Consider the following 16841-nt stretch of genomic DNA (forward strand, 5'->3'; position numbering starts at 1 on the left):
TATGGAGAGTTACCTTTTTCTCCAGTACTGGTAACACTTGTGGGCGATGAGAAGTGTTCCTTTTGATTTCAAGTTTTTTCAATAGTTCACGAGGTTAAAAACTTTCCCAAGAAGTACATGGCTATTGATTCTTACATATTACATCAGATTTTTTTTTCATATTTCAGGCTTGGCTGAAAAACACAGAACTGTCTTCTGTTTGTTCAGTTTAGTCATGTGGCGTAACAAACCCTGCATGTGTGTTACCGCTGATAACTGCTGCTGCCTTTCATGGCACTTGTTCAGTACTAATCTGGGCAGAAGATGTCTGCATTTTTCCAGTAATTCTAGAGCTGACCTTGCAGTCGGTTCTTGACCTTTTGCCACAGGAATAAAGCAGAAATGAGAATGGAAAGGTTAAAATACTTTCAATAGAAGAAGATCTACTCCAGTGGTGTGGACAAAATGTCACAGGTCAGAGAGGCTGATCATATGGAGCTCTGGTAGGTTTCAGGGAGTTTAGCAGCTAATTGGCAGCCAGTGTTTTTGTGAGTGCTTATAAGATGAACGGCTAAACAGTTGTTTTACGCTGAAGTGCAGCATTGTGCTAGCCTAGCCGCGCTAGACAACCCACGGCAACGAATTTAATTCTCTGCCAGGGTGGGTCTAGTTACCCTCTATAAGGCTCGAGGCTGGATTCTCCTAAAACTGGCCGGACGAATCACCATGAAGTGTAGAGTCAGAAGGCGGGCGTAACTAAGTGATGACAGAGGCGCGACAATTCTGACAGAAACAAGCGGAAACAACTAGCCTAGCCGCGCTAGACAACCCACGGCAACGAATTTAATTCTCTGCCAGGGTCGACAACAAAAACGACAACAGTCGTTGAGCTCCATTAGCACCGACTCTGAATAATCTTTCTGTTAACATGTCTGTAATATACTTGAGCTTCACCCATTGACTGTATAAATAAGGCTTCACCGAACTACCGCATCCTCTGATTTAGGAGCCTATTCGTTGCGCTGATTGGTTGTATACCTACCCAATTGCAGGGATGTGATTTTTCCGCGAATTCGCGGAATTCCGCTTTTTTCAGGGATGGGAATTTACCGCGGATCCGCGGATTTCCGCGGATTTCATTTATTTGAACGCTGATTTCACAAGTTTGAACACTTTATTGTCGCTGATACTCCCGCGCGATGGTAACGACGTTAACGATAGCTTGTTAACGACGATTGTAAACGGCCCAGCGATTGGAAGTCGCTGCGCCCCCCCCCGCCGTCAACAACTTTCCGCTAAAATCAGAACTTGCTGATCCCATCCCTGCAATTGCTGCAGAGTGATTTGATAGACAACCTTTTAGCGCGCCTCCCTCCCTGTCGAGCGTGCCTAGACCCTTGCGTCTTCAGAGTATGGGTCTAGCGCGGCTAGGCTAGCATTGTGCTCCTTTGTTTGCTGTTTTTAAATTTTAAACAATCTAAATTCCAGGCACTTTCTAGTCATTTCTATGCTCCTGTCACATTTTTTCTCACCCTGGGCTCATTTTTCACAACAATATGAAGTCCTGTACCTGTATGGAAACAACAGAACCACAACTAGAAGTAGAGAAAACATATTTTGAGCTGTAAGAAGAATAATTTCTTTGATTCTTCATCTACAATAATTAGAAAACCTGAAATCAACATTTTTCCAAGTGCATTGATGTGTTCCCAGCTTTAAAAGCAGTGGTAGCTGTACATACTATAGAAATGTTGCTGTTTTCATTTTAGTTTATTTTTAATCTTGTCTTCTGTCTGTTCTGTGTTAACACAACCTGCAGCTCTGCCACTGATTTTTGTCACTTTACTGTATGTCTTTAACATAGTAAGTAATGGCTTTGTTGTGACACTGAGTGCAGATTTTATTTGTTTTTTTTTTACAGAACTATCTTAGTGCAAACAATTTGTTTTTGTCTGATTATGAAATGAGACATTTAGAATGAAATGATTTTGATGGAATGTCACAGTTTTAAATGTGATCAAACTGATTGGTAATCACTTAGAATGATGTTAGGAAGGTCAAACTCAGATTATTTCTGTTTTTACACTTTCTGACATTGAAAAATGGCATAATTTTGGAGATTTTTTTCAAACAACCACTGAGGGTCAATGCAGTAAATGTGTGCTGTTTAACTGAACTGTAATGAGTGAATCTTTTCCAGAAAAACTGGAAGCCACACATAATTAGTTCAAGGACCTTTAAAAAGTCAAATATTCTATGATTCTGTCTGTTTTCGCAGTTTCTTGCTCTGATTAATGGTGCAATTTTGGTGATTTAAAAAAAAATGATGTGCCTTTCAAACCCGCTGATGAGTTATAGGCTTCAGAGGGTTCATATTTTATTTCCTAGACATATATATTATTTCTCCTAACATTAGTGGAGGTACTAAACAGTCACTGATGCAAATCACAACACAGATTTATTGCTACATGCTTTAATTTGTGAAGGTGGCCCAGCTGCAAGTATTACATTATAACTCCATTTAAAATCACAACTGCATGTAGATCTCACATATGATGTCAGCTAAACGCTTTATTCACCTTAGTTGTACCCCAGATCTGGGTCTGCAGCAGCTCTTGTTGCACACGCGTGTGTATGGACTCAAATGATTATTCAGCCTTGCTGTTAATCTCTGTGAGTAAGAGCCTGAGTGTAAATGTCTTCAGATGTGTTGTGGTAACAGTGCTGAACAGTTGCCGCTTTGTGCTCTGAGTAAACTGTGCGACATACAGTGAGTGTGGCTGACACGCCGCCATCTGTGTTGTGTTTGTTGCAGGATTCCTGGCAGGCTCAACGACAGACGAACGCCCCTAGGAGAGCTCAACTGGATCTTCACCGCCATCACAGACACCATCGCCTGGAACGTGCTGCCCAGAGGTGAGGCTTTACGTTCCCAGACGCACGTCTATACATCAACCAGGACTGTGCTATTCTCACCAAAGCAACTGATTCAGTTCTGATGATGACATGACATTAAAAAGGGCAGGAAGCATGAGTTGTGTGTCCAAAGGCAACCATGTATCTTCTAGTCATAACTTAGCACAAGAGGTCTGTCACCATGGGAGAGTCCATGTGGTCGTGTCAACTCAGAGCCCTGGCACATCTTTACTCACTGTGAGTTCATTTTTCACTGAAAGATAAAGTCCTGCACCTCCATGGAAACAGCACAAGCATGGCTAGAAGGAGAGAGAACTCAGACGTGTCTTTAGTGCAGCATGACACAGTTATAGTGGACAAAACTATGAAAGCAAAAAAGAAAGTTAGATTTCTTTGATTATTCACTTAACATGTACAACAGGTTGTAACTACACTGGAAATACATGAGGATTGTACATACGATCCTTATACTTTGCTGACCTTTTAAAGTTGGTAGATTAGCTGAAAAGTTTTTGATTTGTTTTTTTTTTTTTTATCACACGACTGATGGTCACAGCTGACTCACTAGTGACTTTGAGGTTATGGCAAAAAGCGCAGAATTAGATTGTCTTTTCATCAAATTGTTTATTTTTGGCAATTGTTTAACGGAGACATGTAGAGCAAAGTGATTTGGATGAAATATCACAGTTTTAAGCTTGAAGTAGTTCAAGGAAAAAATCCGACAATTCTTTCGGTTTTTACAGTTTGTGGTTCTGATAAGTTGTGTAATTTTTGACACATTTTAAAAACATACCGGAGGGTTAAGAGCTGTACGTCTTATTTTGCATTTGTACACACAAAACAAACAGGAGAGAAAGGTTAAAGAATGGATTTAAAGATTACATGAGACTAGTGAGAAAAACCAAAGATATTGAAGACAGTGTTACTGGTCCTCCTCCGAAAAGCTTTTTCTCTTCTACTGTCAAATATAAAATACAAAAGTAAAACATAACTCTCACGGCTTAGTTGTTGCATTCAACAGAATTGAGTTACAATAAACAGGGATGAGAATTTTCCGTGTATCCGCGGAATTCCGCAGATTTTATCATTGCCAGTGTCATTCTTGTGAATCGTCTAAATTCGAGGAGAAATTTTTTTGGGGGGGTGAGGTATGTTTATGGTCGGCGAGTCGTAATATTGAACGGCTGCTAATATCCACCGCGCTGAATGCTAGCCGCCACTCAGTGAGAGCAGTCATGTACAGTACTGTAATCGAATCACCATGAAGTGTAGAGTCAGAAGGCGGGTGTAACTAAGTGACGACAGAGGCGCAACGATTCTGACAGGATACGTCAGCCTATTCGTTGCGCTGATTGGTTGTATACCTACCCAATTGCTGCAGAGTGATTTGAAAGACAACCTTTTAGCCCGCCTCCCTCCCTGCCGAGTGTGCCAGGAGAAGGCTGTTGGCAGGGCACAGGAGAAGAGAGGACAGGAGCAAGCAGCAAAGATGGAAAGACTGTCACACAATAAGTCAGAAAAGAGAAAAGCTGCAGAGAAACTGATCCAATTGGCTGCAAAGAGGAAAAAGAAATCTTTGCAATGAACCATGAGTGCATTTGAACAGAATGATGCAGCTTGTGGATATGTTAGTTGGAACAATGTGTAGATGTGTGTGTGTGTGGCTATAAAATCTCAGAAACATTGACTGGAGTATAATCTTTCATGTGTGTGACTATTAATTAAGAATGAAATCTCAAATATTATTTGACTTCTTGGTTAGTTGAGAGGAAGAGAACATAGACTGTAGTACAATCTCTCTCATGTGTGTGACTCTGCATTGAGAATGAATTCTCAAAAATATTATTTGACTTCTTGGTGAGGTGAGAGGAAGAGAATATTGAGAAAGGTAACTTAATTTATTTTACATAAAGATAGTTATGTTAGCCATTTGGTTTACCTACACTGCTAGTAATGTTAGCAAACTGAGAGCATAGTCCCTATCACCATGACATTTAGAAATAATTTTGGACCAGATTGATATATATTAAATTGCGGCTCCCTGACCCCCGGCTAATTTTCAGCTGAAAATATTTTTTCTCATTCTCATCCCTGAATAAAGAACTAGCCTAAAAGTAAGACTATAATGAAAAAGACTCACCAGTTCCACACTGCACTACAGGGACAGTGTTGGTTTTATTTTTCTGAATCGTCTATGGATTATAAAATGGTAGGATGCTCACTGATAAGTGCTGATTCTACTAAACTGCGTCAAAATGGCGATCCTTGAGGTATGATTTAATTTTAGGGATGAAGAAGTCACAGTTGGTAAAGCAGGGAGAAAGTGATGATTGAGTGACGTAATTTTCTGTAAGTGGACATTTAGTTTGTGCTTAGTGTTCTCTACCAGACACCTCAGGACACCACAGTAGAACTGAACGTTGACAGTCAGACGAATTCACCTTGAACAACCAGCTGATTGTTGAAGAAAACAGCTAACATGCTCGTGATCTACTGAAGACAGCTGTTTGCTCTCCTGTCGTAGTTGCAAATCGGGTTCTCGTCACCGTGGCGGTCCTCGACATGAACGTTGGCTCATCCAAACCCTGTTGACAGAGACAGACTTTGACACGGTGCTGCTTCCCCATGCACATGGTGAAATAAAGCGTGTAACACAGACAGCGATGCTAGTTTTGCAATATCATATGGTATTTTAACTCACAACAGTTTGGTGAAATGTGCTTCGGAAAACATTTGAGGTGACAAATAAGCTGAATTGCTGAATCTGCCTTCATTTTAGTTTAACAACGGTTAGTTTAGAGGTTTTACGAAAGCTTTGCAGCGCGTCGAAACTGTGACAGTCCCTGCTTGTTTGCATAAAGTAGGTGAGACTTCAACTTTATGAAGAGCAAGCGACAAGTAAGAAATATGATGTGACACTACCAGAATGCATTGCATGGCGTTTCATACAGACATTGAATGGGAATCGTTAAAATGTCAGATCCTGTGGACACATATCGTTACGACTCGCACTTGTTGCATGACCGTGCCGCACTCCTTTCATGTGCAACAGGGCCAGAACTTTTGATAACACATATTTGAATCCTCCCATGGCAGCTGTCAAGCCTGTTTCCATCTCAGTGTTTCAAAAATGTACCATCTACGGTAAACCTGTCACTAGTATGGTTATGAATGCCTGTGTCCTGTGAGAATGAAGGACTTTACAGGCGTTGTCAGTCACACCTATTTAGAAAGCACTCACTAGGTTTGTATGAGTGCAGCAGTGTTCCCAGCTGAGGTGATTACTCTGTAATGTTGTCATAACGGATAAAAAACTGTGGCCAAAAATATGAAATTAGGGTCTTATTTTTATATTTTGTTGCAATAACCTGAAATTATCCCTAAAAGCAGACAAGCACTTAGAGCGCTGAGGGTGGAGGAAATACAAGCTTGCAAAGACATAAAATCCTTATTTCGACACATCTTGGCAATGAGGAAAAATGAAATGACCCATGTGTTGCAGCTCTCAAGGAGCTCAAATTAGGGCATGTAATAAAAAACTGTACAATAGTGAGACATCAGCAATACTAAAACTTTTGAGAGCATCCCCGGTGGTGGAAAAATAGAGAAGATGTTGATGTAAAATGCCAGAAGTGCGGTACATGCAGGTCGGCTGCTCAAATGGAGATTAATTGTGTTTGGAGTGCGCAGCGCAGTAATTGGGGACATCGCTTTAACCGTAATTTGGCAGCTATAAAAACCAGCAGGCACGCATATGCTGTATATACTCTAGTAAATTTCAGCACAGTGACAGCACACAACCCCGAAAACACACAGTGGACTTTTTTGACAACTACAGTAAAGCCCAAATGTATTCCTACCCATACCGAATTCAAATTTACTGCAGAATTTTATATCACCAGTGGGTTTCTTCCGACTCCAAATGACATAAGCAAATGACAAAACACTGTAAAACATTATGTTTGAGATATTAGTGATGAATTTTAACTATTTCAGCTGTTTTTTCTTTTTGTATTTTTGCAAAAAAAATGCCCAAATTATTCATACAGTGCCAAAGCCTAACAGTTTTTTTCTCCTTGGCTTCCTTGCATAAGTCTGGTTTCTCTACAGATTACTATTTCTTGTCAAACATTTCATGACCACTTTGGCTGATTGTTGCGGCCCAAAGAGAAGTTTTTTTCTGCAGATTGCCTGATGTTTTCCAAGCTTGTTTTTCAGCAGCATTTAACCTTTCAACGAGAGACTGACGTGAAGCATGCAGCCAAAAAAGGTCATCTTGCTTGTATCTCTTTAAACCAATCGCAATCATCGAGGGTGGCGCTAAGCAAAGGATGCAGCTCTGGTGTTCCCATAGTGTAGGGGAAATGTTCTGATGGAATATTTGGATGTAGGGAAGCGAGACCTGTCACTGAAATGGATTCAATAAAATGTGTAGGTTGCTGTTCAAAAATTCCTGTAGTAAAGTGGACACACACATAGTGGAAGAGGAATTGCTTCTCATAAGCTGGACTTTGCTTTGTGTATTTTAATCCACTCGTTATTCTACCATGCTTTCCTGCTGTTCATTTGTCATTTTGTTTTTGTAATATTTGTAGCTGTATAACAGTGGGCCTTCTTGGTCAGGTCTCTCTTGAACTTCCTGGTTAAATTAAGATTAAATAAATAAAGAGACCTACTTCTGGTGATTAGGAATAAAAGATGGTTAACAGAAACTCAGCCAGAGTCCAGAGCTGAATCCATTCGAGAATCTGTGGAGAAAACCGGAGTAATGGTACCTGGAGATCGACATAATATGGAAACATTAAAAAACAGCCTTTTAGTAAAAATTAGAAATGTTTAATTTCTTGTGGAGGCACATAAATTATGTAATTTTTATATAAGTTATAGAATAAATGCTCTGACACCGAGAAAATATTAATAATTCAGGCACTTTTAGTAAATATGCTGAAATGAAATGAAATGAATCATAAACATCTCAAAATGTTTTACAGTGTTTTCTCGTTTTTTTGTGTCATTTCCAGCCAGAAGAAACCCATTGGTGGTATAGAAATTTGCAATATAGTCAAATTTGGTATGGGTATGAATCATTTTTAGTAAAAAAATAAATAAATAAAAAAATCTTAGAAATACTCGCTACACTTTGTCTCACCTTCTTTTATCACATGCTTATGTAATTTCCAGCCAGCAGGTATTCATTGGTGATGCAGAAATCTGCAATAAATCCAATAAATAACCAAAAATGGTCCAGATTTATCATTAATGTCTCAAACACAGTGTCTCATCATCTTTTTTTACTTGTTTATATCATTTCCAGCAACAATAAACTTCTCAGCCAAACAGAAACGCTCAACAAGTCTAAATTTGGCCTGGATGTGAATACTTTTGAGCCTGACTGCACTTATATTTTGCCTCGTTGCACACCTGTTTCTTGCATGCAGCCCACATCCGAACAGTCACGCTCTCAGACTCCCGTGAGACCAACTGTATCCCAGCTAGAATAGCAATGTGACAACGCTGATGTCTGCCAAAGCCATTTAAACCCTCGGGGTTGTGCTGTTAATGAAGCAGCCTCCATCACAGCACAGCCCTGAGGAAGGTGCTGCACACCTAATCCACACCACACTAACACACTTTTTACTCCAGCAGTGTGTGCAGGAGCTGTCACACTCATAAAACACCCTTGACACACAAACAGAGGAGTTAGAATCATGAGCCCAGAGATTTTCAGGGGATTAACTCGGCCCCATTAAAGTGAATTATTAAATACATTTATGAGCTTGACGCATCGCTTAAATTTGCAGTAAACAAATCGGACTTAAATTGCAATATTTCATCAAAATCACTTTATTCTCCATGTTTCATTCAAAGATTTATCAGAAATAAAGTGTTTGCTTTAATTGGATTTTGCAAAAAAAAAAAAACTTTAAAAAAATACGAATTACATAATTTTTCACAGCTAAAAACTGTCTTTGAACTACTCATCCATGTGCCATTGTATTCTACAGGTCTCGTTTCAAAATGTTTATCTTTTGCAGCAACCACATTCTGTAAAAAATAAAATAAAATCAAGTAAAAAAAAATGGTGTAACCTTGAAGCCATTCACACTCAGCTGTGATTTAGAGTCACATGACGAAAATTAGAGGACGTCTTGGCTGAACTGCAGGCTGTGTTTAGAGCAGAGGAGACAAATGTGGACAGAGGGTCGAAAGGGAATTTTTCTTTCTTACTGTTTTGAATCTTTTACTTGAGCTTCTATGTCTAATTTGGTGTTTTCTTTAATGACCTTCATTTTATTTAAATTAGTCATGTCATTTGGGATGCTAATGTTGAGGGTCTTTAGTCTTAATTTGAAATTAGTCTTATAAATTTGTAGTATTTGTTTTATTTCTCTGTTCCCTTTAATTGAGTGAAGTGGACTCGTGAAAACATTAATGAGCTTGGCACATCACTCAAATCTGCTTTTCAATGTCCTACATATTCTGTAAGCCAACACACACAGTTTTCTCCAAAGTGGTCACTTTGCTGCCCCATTTTCCTCACTTGTCATCTTATTTTTGTGTTAATTTTATTCCTCCGCTGCCCCTCTTCTGTCTCCGACATGATGGGTAATTTCTCTTCTCTCTTGCTGTGTTTTTTCAGATTTATTCCAGAAGTTGTTTCGGCAGGACCTGTTGGTGGCCAGCTTGTTCCGCAATTTCCTTTTAGCCGAGAGAATAATGAGGTCGTACAACTGCACACCGGTCAGCAGCCCCCGACTGCCGCCGACATACATGCACGCCATGTGGTAAGAACAGCTTAACTCCTTCCTTTTTCATGATGGACACATGTCCCTTTTCTTTGCAGAGCCCTTAAAAACCCTACAGCTTTGCTGTTTGTTCGTGTATGCTGCAGTTAAAAGCTTCAGAGGTCAAAAGACATTTTTTTCATTTAAAAAAGGACAATGCTCTCTCTTTTATAGTGTGGTATGCATATTTAATGCTTGTAAGTGGTTCGTTTTTGTTGTTTGTGTTTTTTTTTAAGCCACAAGGAGATTAAAGAAAAGGCTATCAGATGGCAAATGTGCCTCTGGGCTTTTTTTTCACAGCTTATGGACTCATTTATTAAATGAAAACTGCACTCTGAAATAGCTTTCCACTCTCAAAAACAACTACTAATCATTTAGTTTGTGTTTTTTGGGGTCTGTTTTTGTAAGTTTTGTTCCTTTAGTGAAGATAATTAGAAAAACAGTTGTGTTGCAGTGAGATATTTCCTGCAGTTGTAGATGCTCACCTCGAGAGTTTGCAGAATTCAAGGCCTTATTGTTGTGTTTTACTGCAGGGTTTGTTTTTTTAGGGTTAGTTTAGTTTGGTGTAAAGACTGTTTCTCGTTCCATCAGACCTGTCCTCGGACAACTTTGTTTTTGTGAGCTCAAGTAGCTGCTGTTTCAAAACCCCAAAACTGATCAGTCAAAGCAGAACATGAGACCTATGTATAATTTTACAAATTTAGCTAATTTGAATAAAATGAGGGAGAAACCCAGCTGATCCAACAATTCAATGCAGTAGAGATTTTTTTTAAAAACTGATTTTAAATCATCTGAACCCTGAGTAGTTTCTGGATGTCTTTTTGCAGCTTTTCCTCCCATTTTTACTCACTGTGGACTCATTTTCACTGCAATATAAAGTCCTGCACCTCTGTGGAAGCAGACCAACCATGACGAGAAGCTGAGAGAACTCAGAAATGTCTACTGTGCAGTTTGACACATTAAAATTTCATGAATCATAAAAGACAATAACAAAAATTACATTTATTTAATTATTCATTTTGCAAACATAGAACAGCTGGCACCAACACTCACAGCAATTTTTCCCTGTGTTACCAACACTGGAAAAAATGGAGGCATTAGACATGTAGAATTAAGTGATTTCTATGATAAATATTGATTTTAAGCTCAGATGATAAGTTCAAGGGTTGTCAACAAATGGAAAATCTCGGGAATCTTCCTGTTTTTACAATTTCATATTCTGATTAATGGTGCCATTTTGACAGTTAATTAAAGACAACATTACTGTTTCAAAGTCACTGCATTTTTGGGGGGTTACATGATGAAAATGCTGAATTTTCAATCAGTGAAAAAACTTTTTTCCTCCCAGTATTGCACTGTACACATCACAAATCATATGACAGATAGAGCTCTGTTGTTTTATTTTACACATTCATTTTCCATTGATATAAACAGGAAACACGACACTGTGGTTAAACAGGGACTTATCTTACTGAAGTTAATCAAACCTGGGTTACTTCATCTGGTTTCTGACTTAACACATTTTTGTAACAGGTGAGTTTTCCTGACGGCTGAAAAGAGAAAAATGAATGCTTTGTTTATGTTCTGATGATTAGTGTTGTGCAGTAAGATTATTTTTTCCTTGTTCGTTTGCATCATCATGCTTTCTGACAAACAGTAATGTTGCTTTCCTTCATTTACTGTCACATAAAAAGGACAAAATGGTGTTCCAGGGCTTCCCATGTTCATGTAAAAACCACCTATGAAGCTGCATTTATTGTAAAAACAGAACAAAAAATTAATGCTATACTTACTCACAACTTCTCAAAATAACTGCTGCTGAAGAAGTGTGAGCCAGAACATGTAGGTGTTTTTATTTGTTCCTGCACACCAGCATATGTAAACTCCTCGTGTATGATCAGTATAATGTCCACATTTTGTATCTTTCTTTTATTTTTGGATGTTAACTGTTGGCTGAACTGCTGAATGTGTTGTTGTTTCCTCCATCACAGAGACAATGACAGCAGCTTTTGGAGTATATTTTACATCAAAATTGTTATTAATAGTCATGAGAATATGCATTTAATATCATTAAAAGGCATGAAACATGTTTGTTAGACTTTAAGGATACACAGAATGTGTCGGTCTAGAAACACAAGTTGACTGCTTACAATAAAAGTCCACAAGCTTTTAATGTGAAGTTGAAGGTAAAAGTGGTTCATGTGGCAAAAATGTTATGTGAGGATCTTTTGGGGAAGATTTGTGATCTCTATCTGATTCTTCCTGCAGATTTAGTTGAACTTGTGATTAGTTGTGAAGATGTTTACCTGAATACAAACTTCATCAACTCAACTCATTAATCTGTTTTTGAAAAAAGCAATCAGATAAATGTGGTGGAGCAGAAAGTAGACTATCTCCCTCTGAAATGTAGTGGAGTGGAAGTATATAGTACTCAAGTAGAATCCAAAAAAACCTGTTTTCTTCCAACATTTTCCTGATGTTTTGGGGTTTCTCCTCATGTCAACATAAAGTCTCTGCTTCAAACTCCCAATCAGGTTAACGTGCAGCCAGACAAGGTCACCTTTGACTGAAAGCAGCAGAATCACTCCTGTTCCCTGGGGGATATTAAGAGTTCATGGGACTCAGATTGTGTCAGAGATGGCAGATTGAGGTTAAGCTGTCGCACACAAAAAATAAACTAAGAAGCAAAAAAGAACAGTTCACATTTAACCTTTATTTAGCCAAAAAAAAAAAAAGTCTCACTGAGGTCTGAACCCAAAGCAGAGTGTGGGAGTTTATTTTGTCACTGTGAGCTCATCATTCACTGCAGTATGAAGTCCTGCAGCTCTTTAAGCAGGAGAAGAGATGAATTTCAAATGTCTTTTGTTCAGTATGACACTGTTGCCTAAAATTATGGAGAAAAAAAAGGAAAAACAAAAGTTGAATTTGTTTAATGATACATTACTTATTTTACAAACTTTTAAAAACCTGGAGTGAACATGTGCACCATTTTCCAAGTGCCCACGTGTTACCAATATTATATTATACCTCCACATATTCTAGATAGTGATTTTTAAAAAAATATTTTTAATTCATTTCCATACATGTCCCCTATGTGCTCTGTCTAAACACAGCCTTCACTTCAGCCAAAACATTTTTATCATGGTTCTTTGTCAGACCGATCGTCATAATTGGAATTCCAGTTGCACCAAGGAACTCAGAATGTTAGAATTAGAAAGAAGTGGTTTTGATGAATTATGATTTTAAGCTTTACCATGATCAAGAACCATCAATCTGCTTAATAGTCCAACACCATTTAACAGATAAGTAGGTCGTGATTTGTCGGAAAGTCCCTGGCTCTGCTAAAAGTTGTTGTTTTGGCTTTTTTTTCCCCCCATGCCAATTAACCCCCAATGAACAGTAATAGATGGAAAAAGAGTGGAGAACTCATAAGTCATTTAAAGGAAAAGAAAGTTGAATTTCTCCTAATATTTTTATTCTTCTGATTTGGAACCATCATGCATATTTTTCCAAGTGTCTACAAGAAAAATATTTGTCATTAAAGAACCGGTAGACTGAAGGACAAGGTCTGGAACCGCAGAGGACTGAGTCTCGTCACTAAACTCAAGATGTACAGAGCAGTGGTTCTACCGTCCCTGCTATACGCCTGTGAGACATGGACAGTGTACAGTCGTCATGCCAAACAACTTAATGCCTTCCATATGAGATGTCGCAGGTCCCTGCTGCGTGTCAAATGACAGGACAAAATCCCAGATACTGTGGTCCTGCAGCGAGCCGGGACGGAGAGCATCCACGCCACCTTGATGCGCTCTCAGCTCCGCTGGGCTGGTCACGTGCACTGCATGGACGACAGTCACCTCCCCAAGAAACTCCTCTATGGCGAGTTGTCAACAGCCAAGCGCTCACTCGGCCGAACGAAACTGTGCTTCAAGGACACACTGAAGGCATCCCTCAAGAAATGCAGCATTCCTCTTGCTACCTGGGAGGAGAAAGCTGAGGACCGCTCTGTCTGGTGATCCACTGTAAATACTGGTGTGTCCGACGCTGAGCAGAGACGCATTATTAGCGTAGTACAGAGACGGCAGCGTAGACAAGATAGTCTGAGCTCTCAGCACGGTTCAGCCCCACCTATCCCTTGCCCCCACTGTAACAGACTTTTCCGTGCAAGGATTGGCTTAATTGTCCATCTCCGCACACATGCCACGCCTCATGTATCATGAAGAAGTCAAGGTCATCTTCACCTGCGAAGGACGAACAACAACAAGAAAAATATTTGTCATTAAAGAACCAGACGTGACTACTCTTCAAAAAAAATACAGTGAGCAACGTAGCTTAGTGCGATATAAATATAATCTAAATATTTAAAATGTATTTCCGTACTTGTCTTCTCTCTGTTCTGAGGTAACACAGCTTGCAGTTCAGCTGAAAAGTTCCTGAATTTTTTGTCTTTCAGTTGCCACTGAGTGAATAATATCTTCTGAATTGCATTTTTTTTTTTTTTTTACAGAATCTGGTTGTCAAATATATGTTTGATGCAATAAGTGAGATGTGTGAGATAATGTGATTTTGCTGAATTATCCTGATTTCAGGCTTAGATTTTGGTAAACATTTTTTTGATGCAACATCATTCCACAGATAAATAGTTCATGACCTGCTAGAAAGTTGAAAATCTGACGTTTCTCTCTGTTTTTACAGTTCCAGCATCTGATAAATGACGCACTTTTGGCAGTTTTTAAAAGACGACCCGCCTTTTCAAACCTGCCAGCAAAGTTCAGACAGTTAAACATCACAAATCTCAGAGTTTCAGAGTCTGTGTCAGCTCGATACTTAGGCCATAAGCCGCTGCAGTGTTTTGCATCTATTCTCATTACTACACTTGTGTACACGCTGACACAAAGAGGTGCTGGAAAGCCTCCCAGTGTGGGTCGTCTTTAACGTGGACTTTCACACTGTGTAAGAAGCATTATCCCATCATCTATCTCCCTTTACTTACACAAACACTTCTCCCACCATCTATTGTTTCTCCTCTCAGTCTCCTATAAATGCTCCCTCCATCTCTCCCACTCATTATCTGGCTTGTGAAAAAAAAAGAAAAAACTCTCGCTCTCTTTGCCTGAAGGAGAGAGTTGTTGTGTAACAGCCTGGCATCTCTTATTGTAAAGAATACTGCCGGTCCCTCGTCTTTCTCGCCCCGTAAAGACTCATTATTTCACGTTGTGGCTACATTGCAGTGCTTACCGCCAAAAAAACTGGGAGTTGCACTTTGTTTCACAGCAGTATTAAGCCCAGAGAGGCAAAGGGAAAGTGAGAGGGTGATAAAAAATGGAAAGATAAAAGTTTGGATCAGGGTGCAGAGAGAAAAGGGGGGAATTAAGCGGTTTGGGGTCTCGTTGATCGATGATGGTGCACAAACACAAACAGCCAATTGTTATTCAAAGGAGTCAGAATGGCGTCGAGCAGATAAAAAGCGAGGCTGATTACTCCCCCGTGGGTAGTTTTGGGTGTGGGAGTTTGCGTGGGAGTGCGTCGCTGCAGCTCTCTCTGCAGGAAGAAAAGAGCTTAGTCAGCCGCCAACTGGTCCGTCCGCGGCCGTCCCCTCGGCTCAACACAACAACACACGACTTACTCATTCGTATGCGCCGCCGCCGTCCAAGTCGATGCTGTCATCTTAAACAGTGCGGCTTCCCTCCTCCCTGATCTATCGGCCGGTTGGATTACATAAACGCCAGCAGGGATGGATATTTGCTGGCAGCGTTTCCACACAGATTCCAATCCCAGAGCTTCCAGTTATGAAACCTCAAAAACAAGATCTGCTTTTTGGTACCTTGCTTGTTACAGGAAAGCATGTTTTGTTTAATTTGTCTCTGATTTTGCACCAAACTATTGATTACTGGAAAATTAATATAGTAACATCATGAGATGTTGTTAGTTTAGTTCCTAACCTGTCAATTAGGCCACAAGTAATGATTATATTGAATGTATATGTTTCAACAAAATATCCAGTAAAATAACCGTAAAATGCCGGCAGCTGTGGTGGTCAGTATTTTACTATATTTTTTACTGTGTTGCAGTCACTCTGTGTTTAAATAGATCATTCATTCTACAGTAGAATATGATGTTTATTATTTAATAGCCTTCTAACAGTATACCGTGTATATAAACTGTAATCAACATTAACTGTGGTTGTCTGTAAATTAAAATATTTTCTTCTTTTAAAATGTATAAAAAGTGAATTGCAGACAAACACCATAAATAATAATGTCTTTATTATTTATGTTCCAGATTGAAGTTCTACGAACTCTGTTGAACGTAAAAAAAAAAAAAAAATGCATTCAAAGACCTGAAACAATGAAGAATAGAGAATGCACAGTTACATTTTTAAGGATCGGTGACATTTTTTTTTCAAAGGCAGCAATGTATGAAATATTGTAGTGTATAAATATAGATTTAAAAAACATGGAAAATATTTCATTTAATAGAAAAGAAGAAGAAAAATGTGAAAGTGGCTTATCTCAGAGTTTGCAGAAATATTCACATTTTTTGTGAATTTCATTCAGAAATCTGTTGTCGTTGTTGTTTGTGGCCCCCCAAAAGCTGCAGATTATATTTTCAATTAATTACTTTTCTTAAAACAGTGGACTGCTGTCAGATGTTGGCTGTGGCTTTACAATAATTTATAATCATCTTAATAAAAAATGATGTAGTTTCCCTGAGGCCAACGTAATATCTTCAAAAGACTTGTCAGATACCCAAAGATAATCAGTTTACTCTCGTGTATCACAAAGAAAATGTAAAATATTCACATTTTAGAAACTAGAAGCAATGATTTTTTTTAACAATTTTGCCTAAATGTATTATTTGATTTTGAAAGAAGCTACTGCATATTTTTTTGTCTATCAGCAAAAGAGTAGCATATTCAGACTTTCTTTTCACTTGAAGTATGTGGTGAAGCTGCTTTTTTCTGTGAGGGTTCTGCAAACTTACAAAGACCACACCAAGACAATTATTCTCTCCCACTGAAAAGCTCATTTGAAATCCAGATGTTTCTTCTGTTTCTCATCAACTTCTCCATGTGACATATTTGCATGCTGCCTTCTTACACTTAAAAAAAAAAATCAAGAAAAAAGATCAGGAGCAACAGAAAATAACCATTACATAAAA

The 16841-nt window shown here is 38.8% G+C and overlaps 1 protein-coding gene across 3 annotated transcripts in view; it reads left to right on the forward strand.

The window, feature by feature from the left end:
* Positions 1–16841, forward strand: part of rptor (regulatory associated protein of MTOR, complex 1) — a 234618-nt gene that overhangs the window by 135220 nt on the left and 82557 nt on the right. For all 3 annotated transcript variants that reach the window (XM_022193050.2, XM_022193051.2, XM_022193052.2), the window contains exons 9-10: positions 2795–2895; positions 9536–9680. In XM_022193050.2, the coding sequence (XP_022048742.1) occupies positions 2795–2895; positions 9536–9680 (246 nt within the window). The remainder of the gene's footprint in view (positions 1–2794; positions 2896–9535; positions 9681–16841) is intronic.

This window comes from Acanthochromis polyacanthus, chromosome 3 (genome assembly GCF_021347895.1).
Source record: "Acanthochromis polyacanthus isolate Apoly-LR-REF ecotype Palm Island chromosome 3, KAUST_Apoly_ChrSc, whole genome shotgun sequence".
NCBI classification, from domain to species: Eukaryota; Metazoa; Chordata; class Actinopteri; family Pomacentridae; genus Acanthochromis; species Acanthochromis polyacanthus.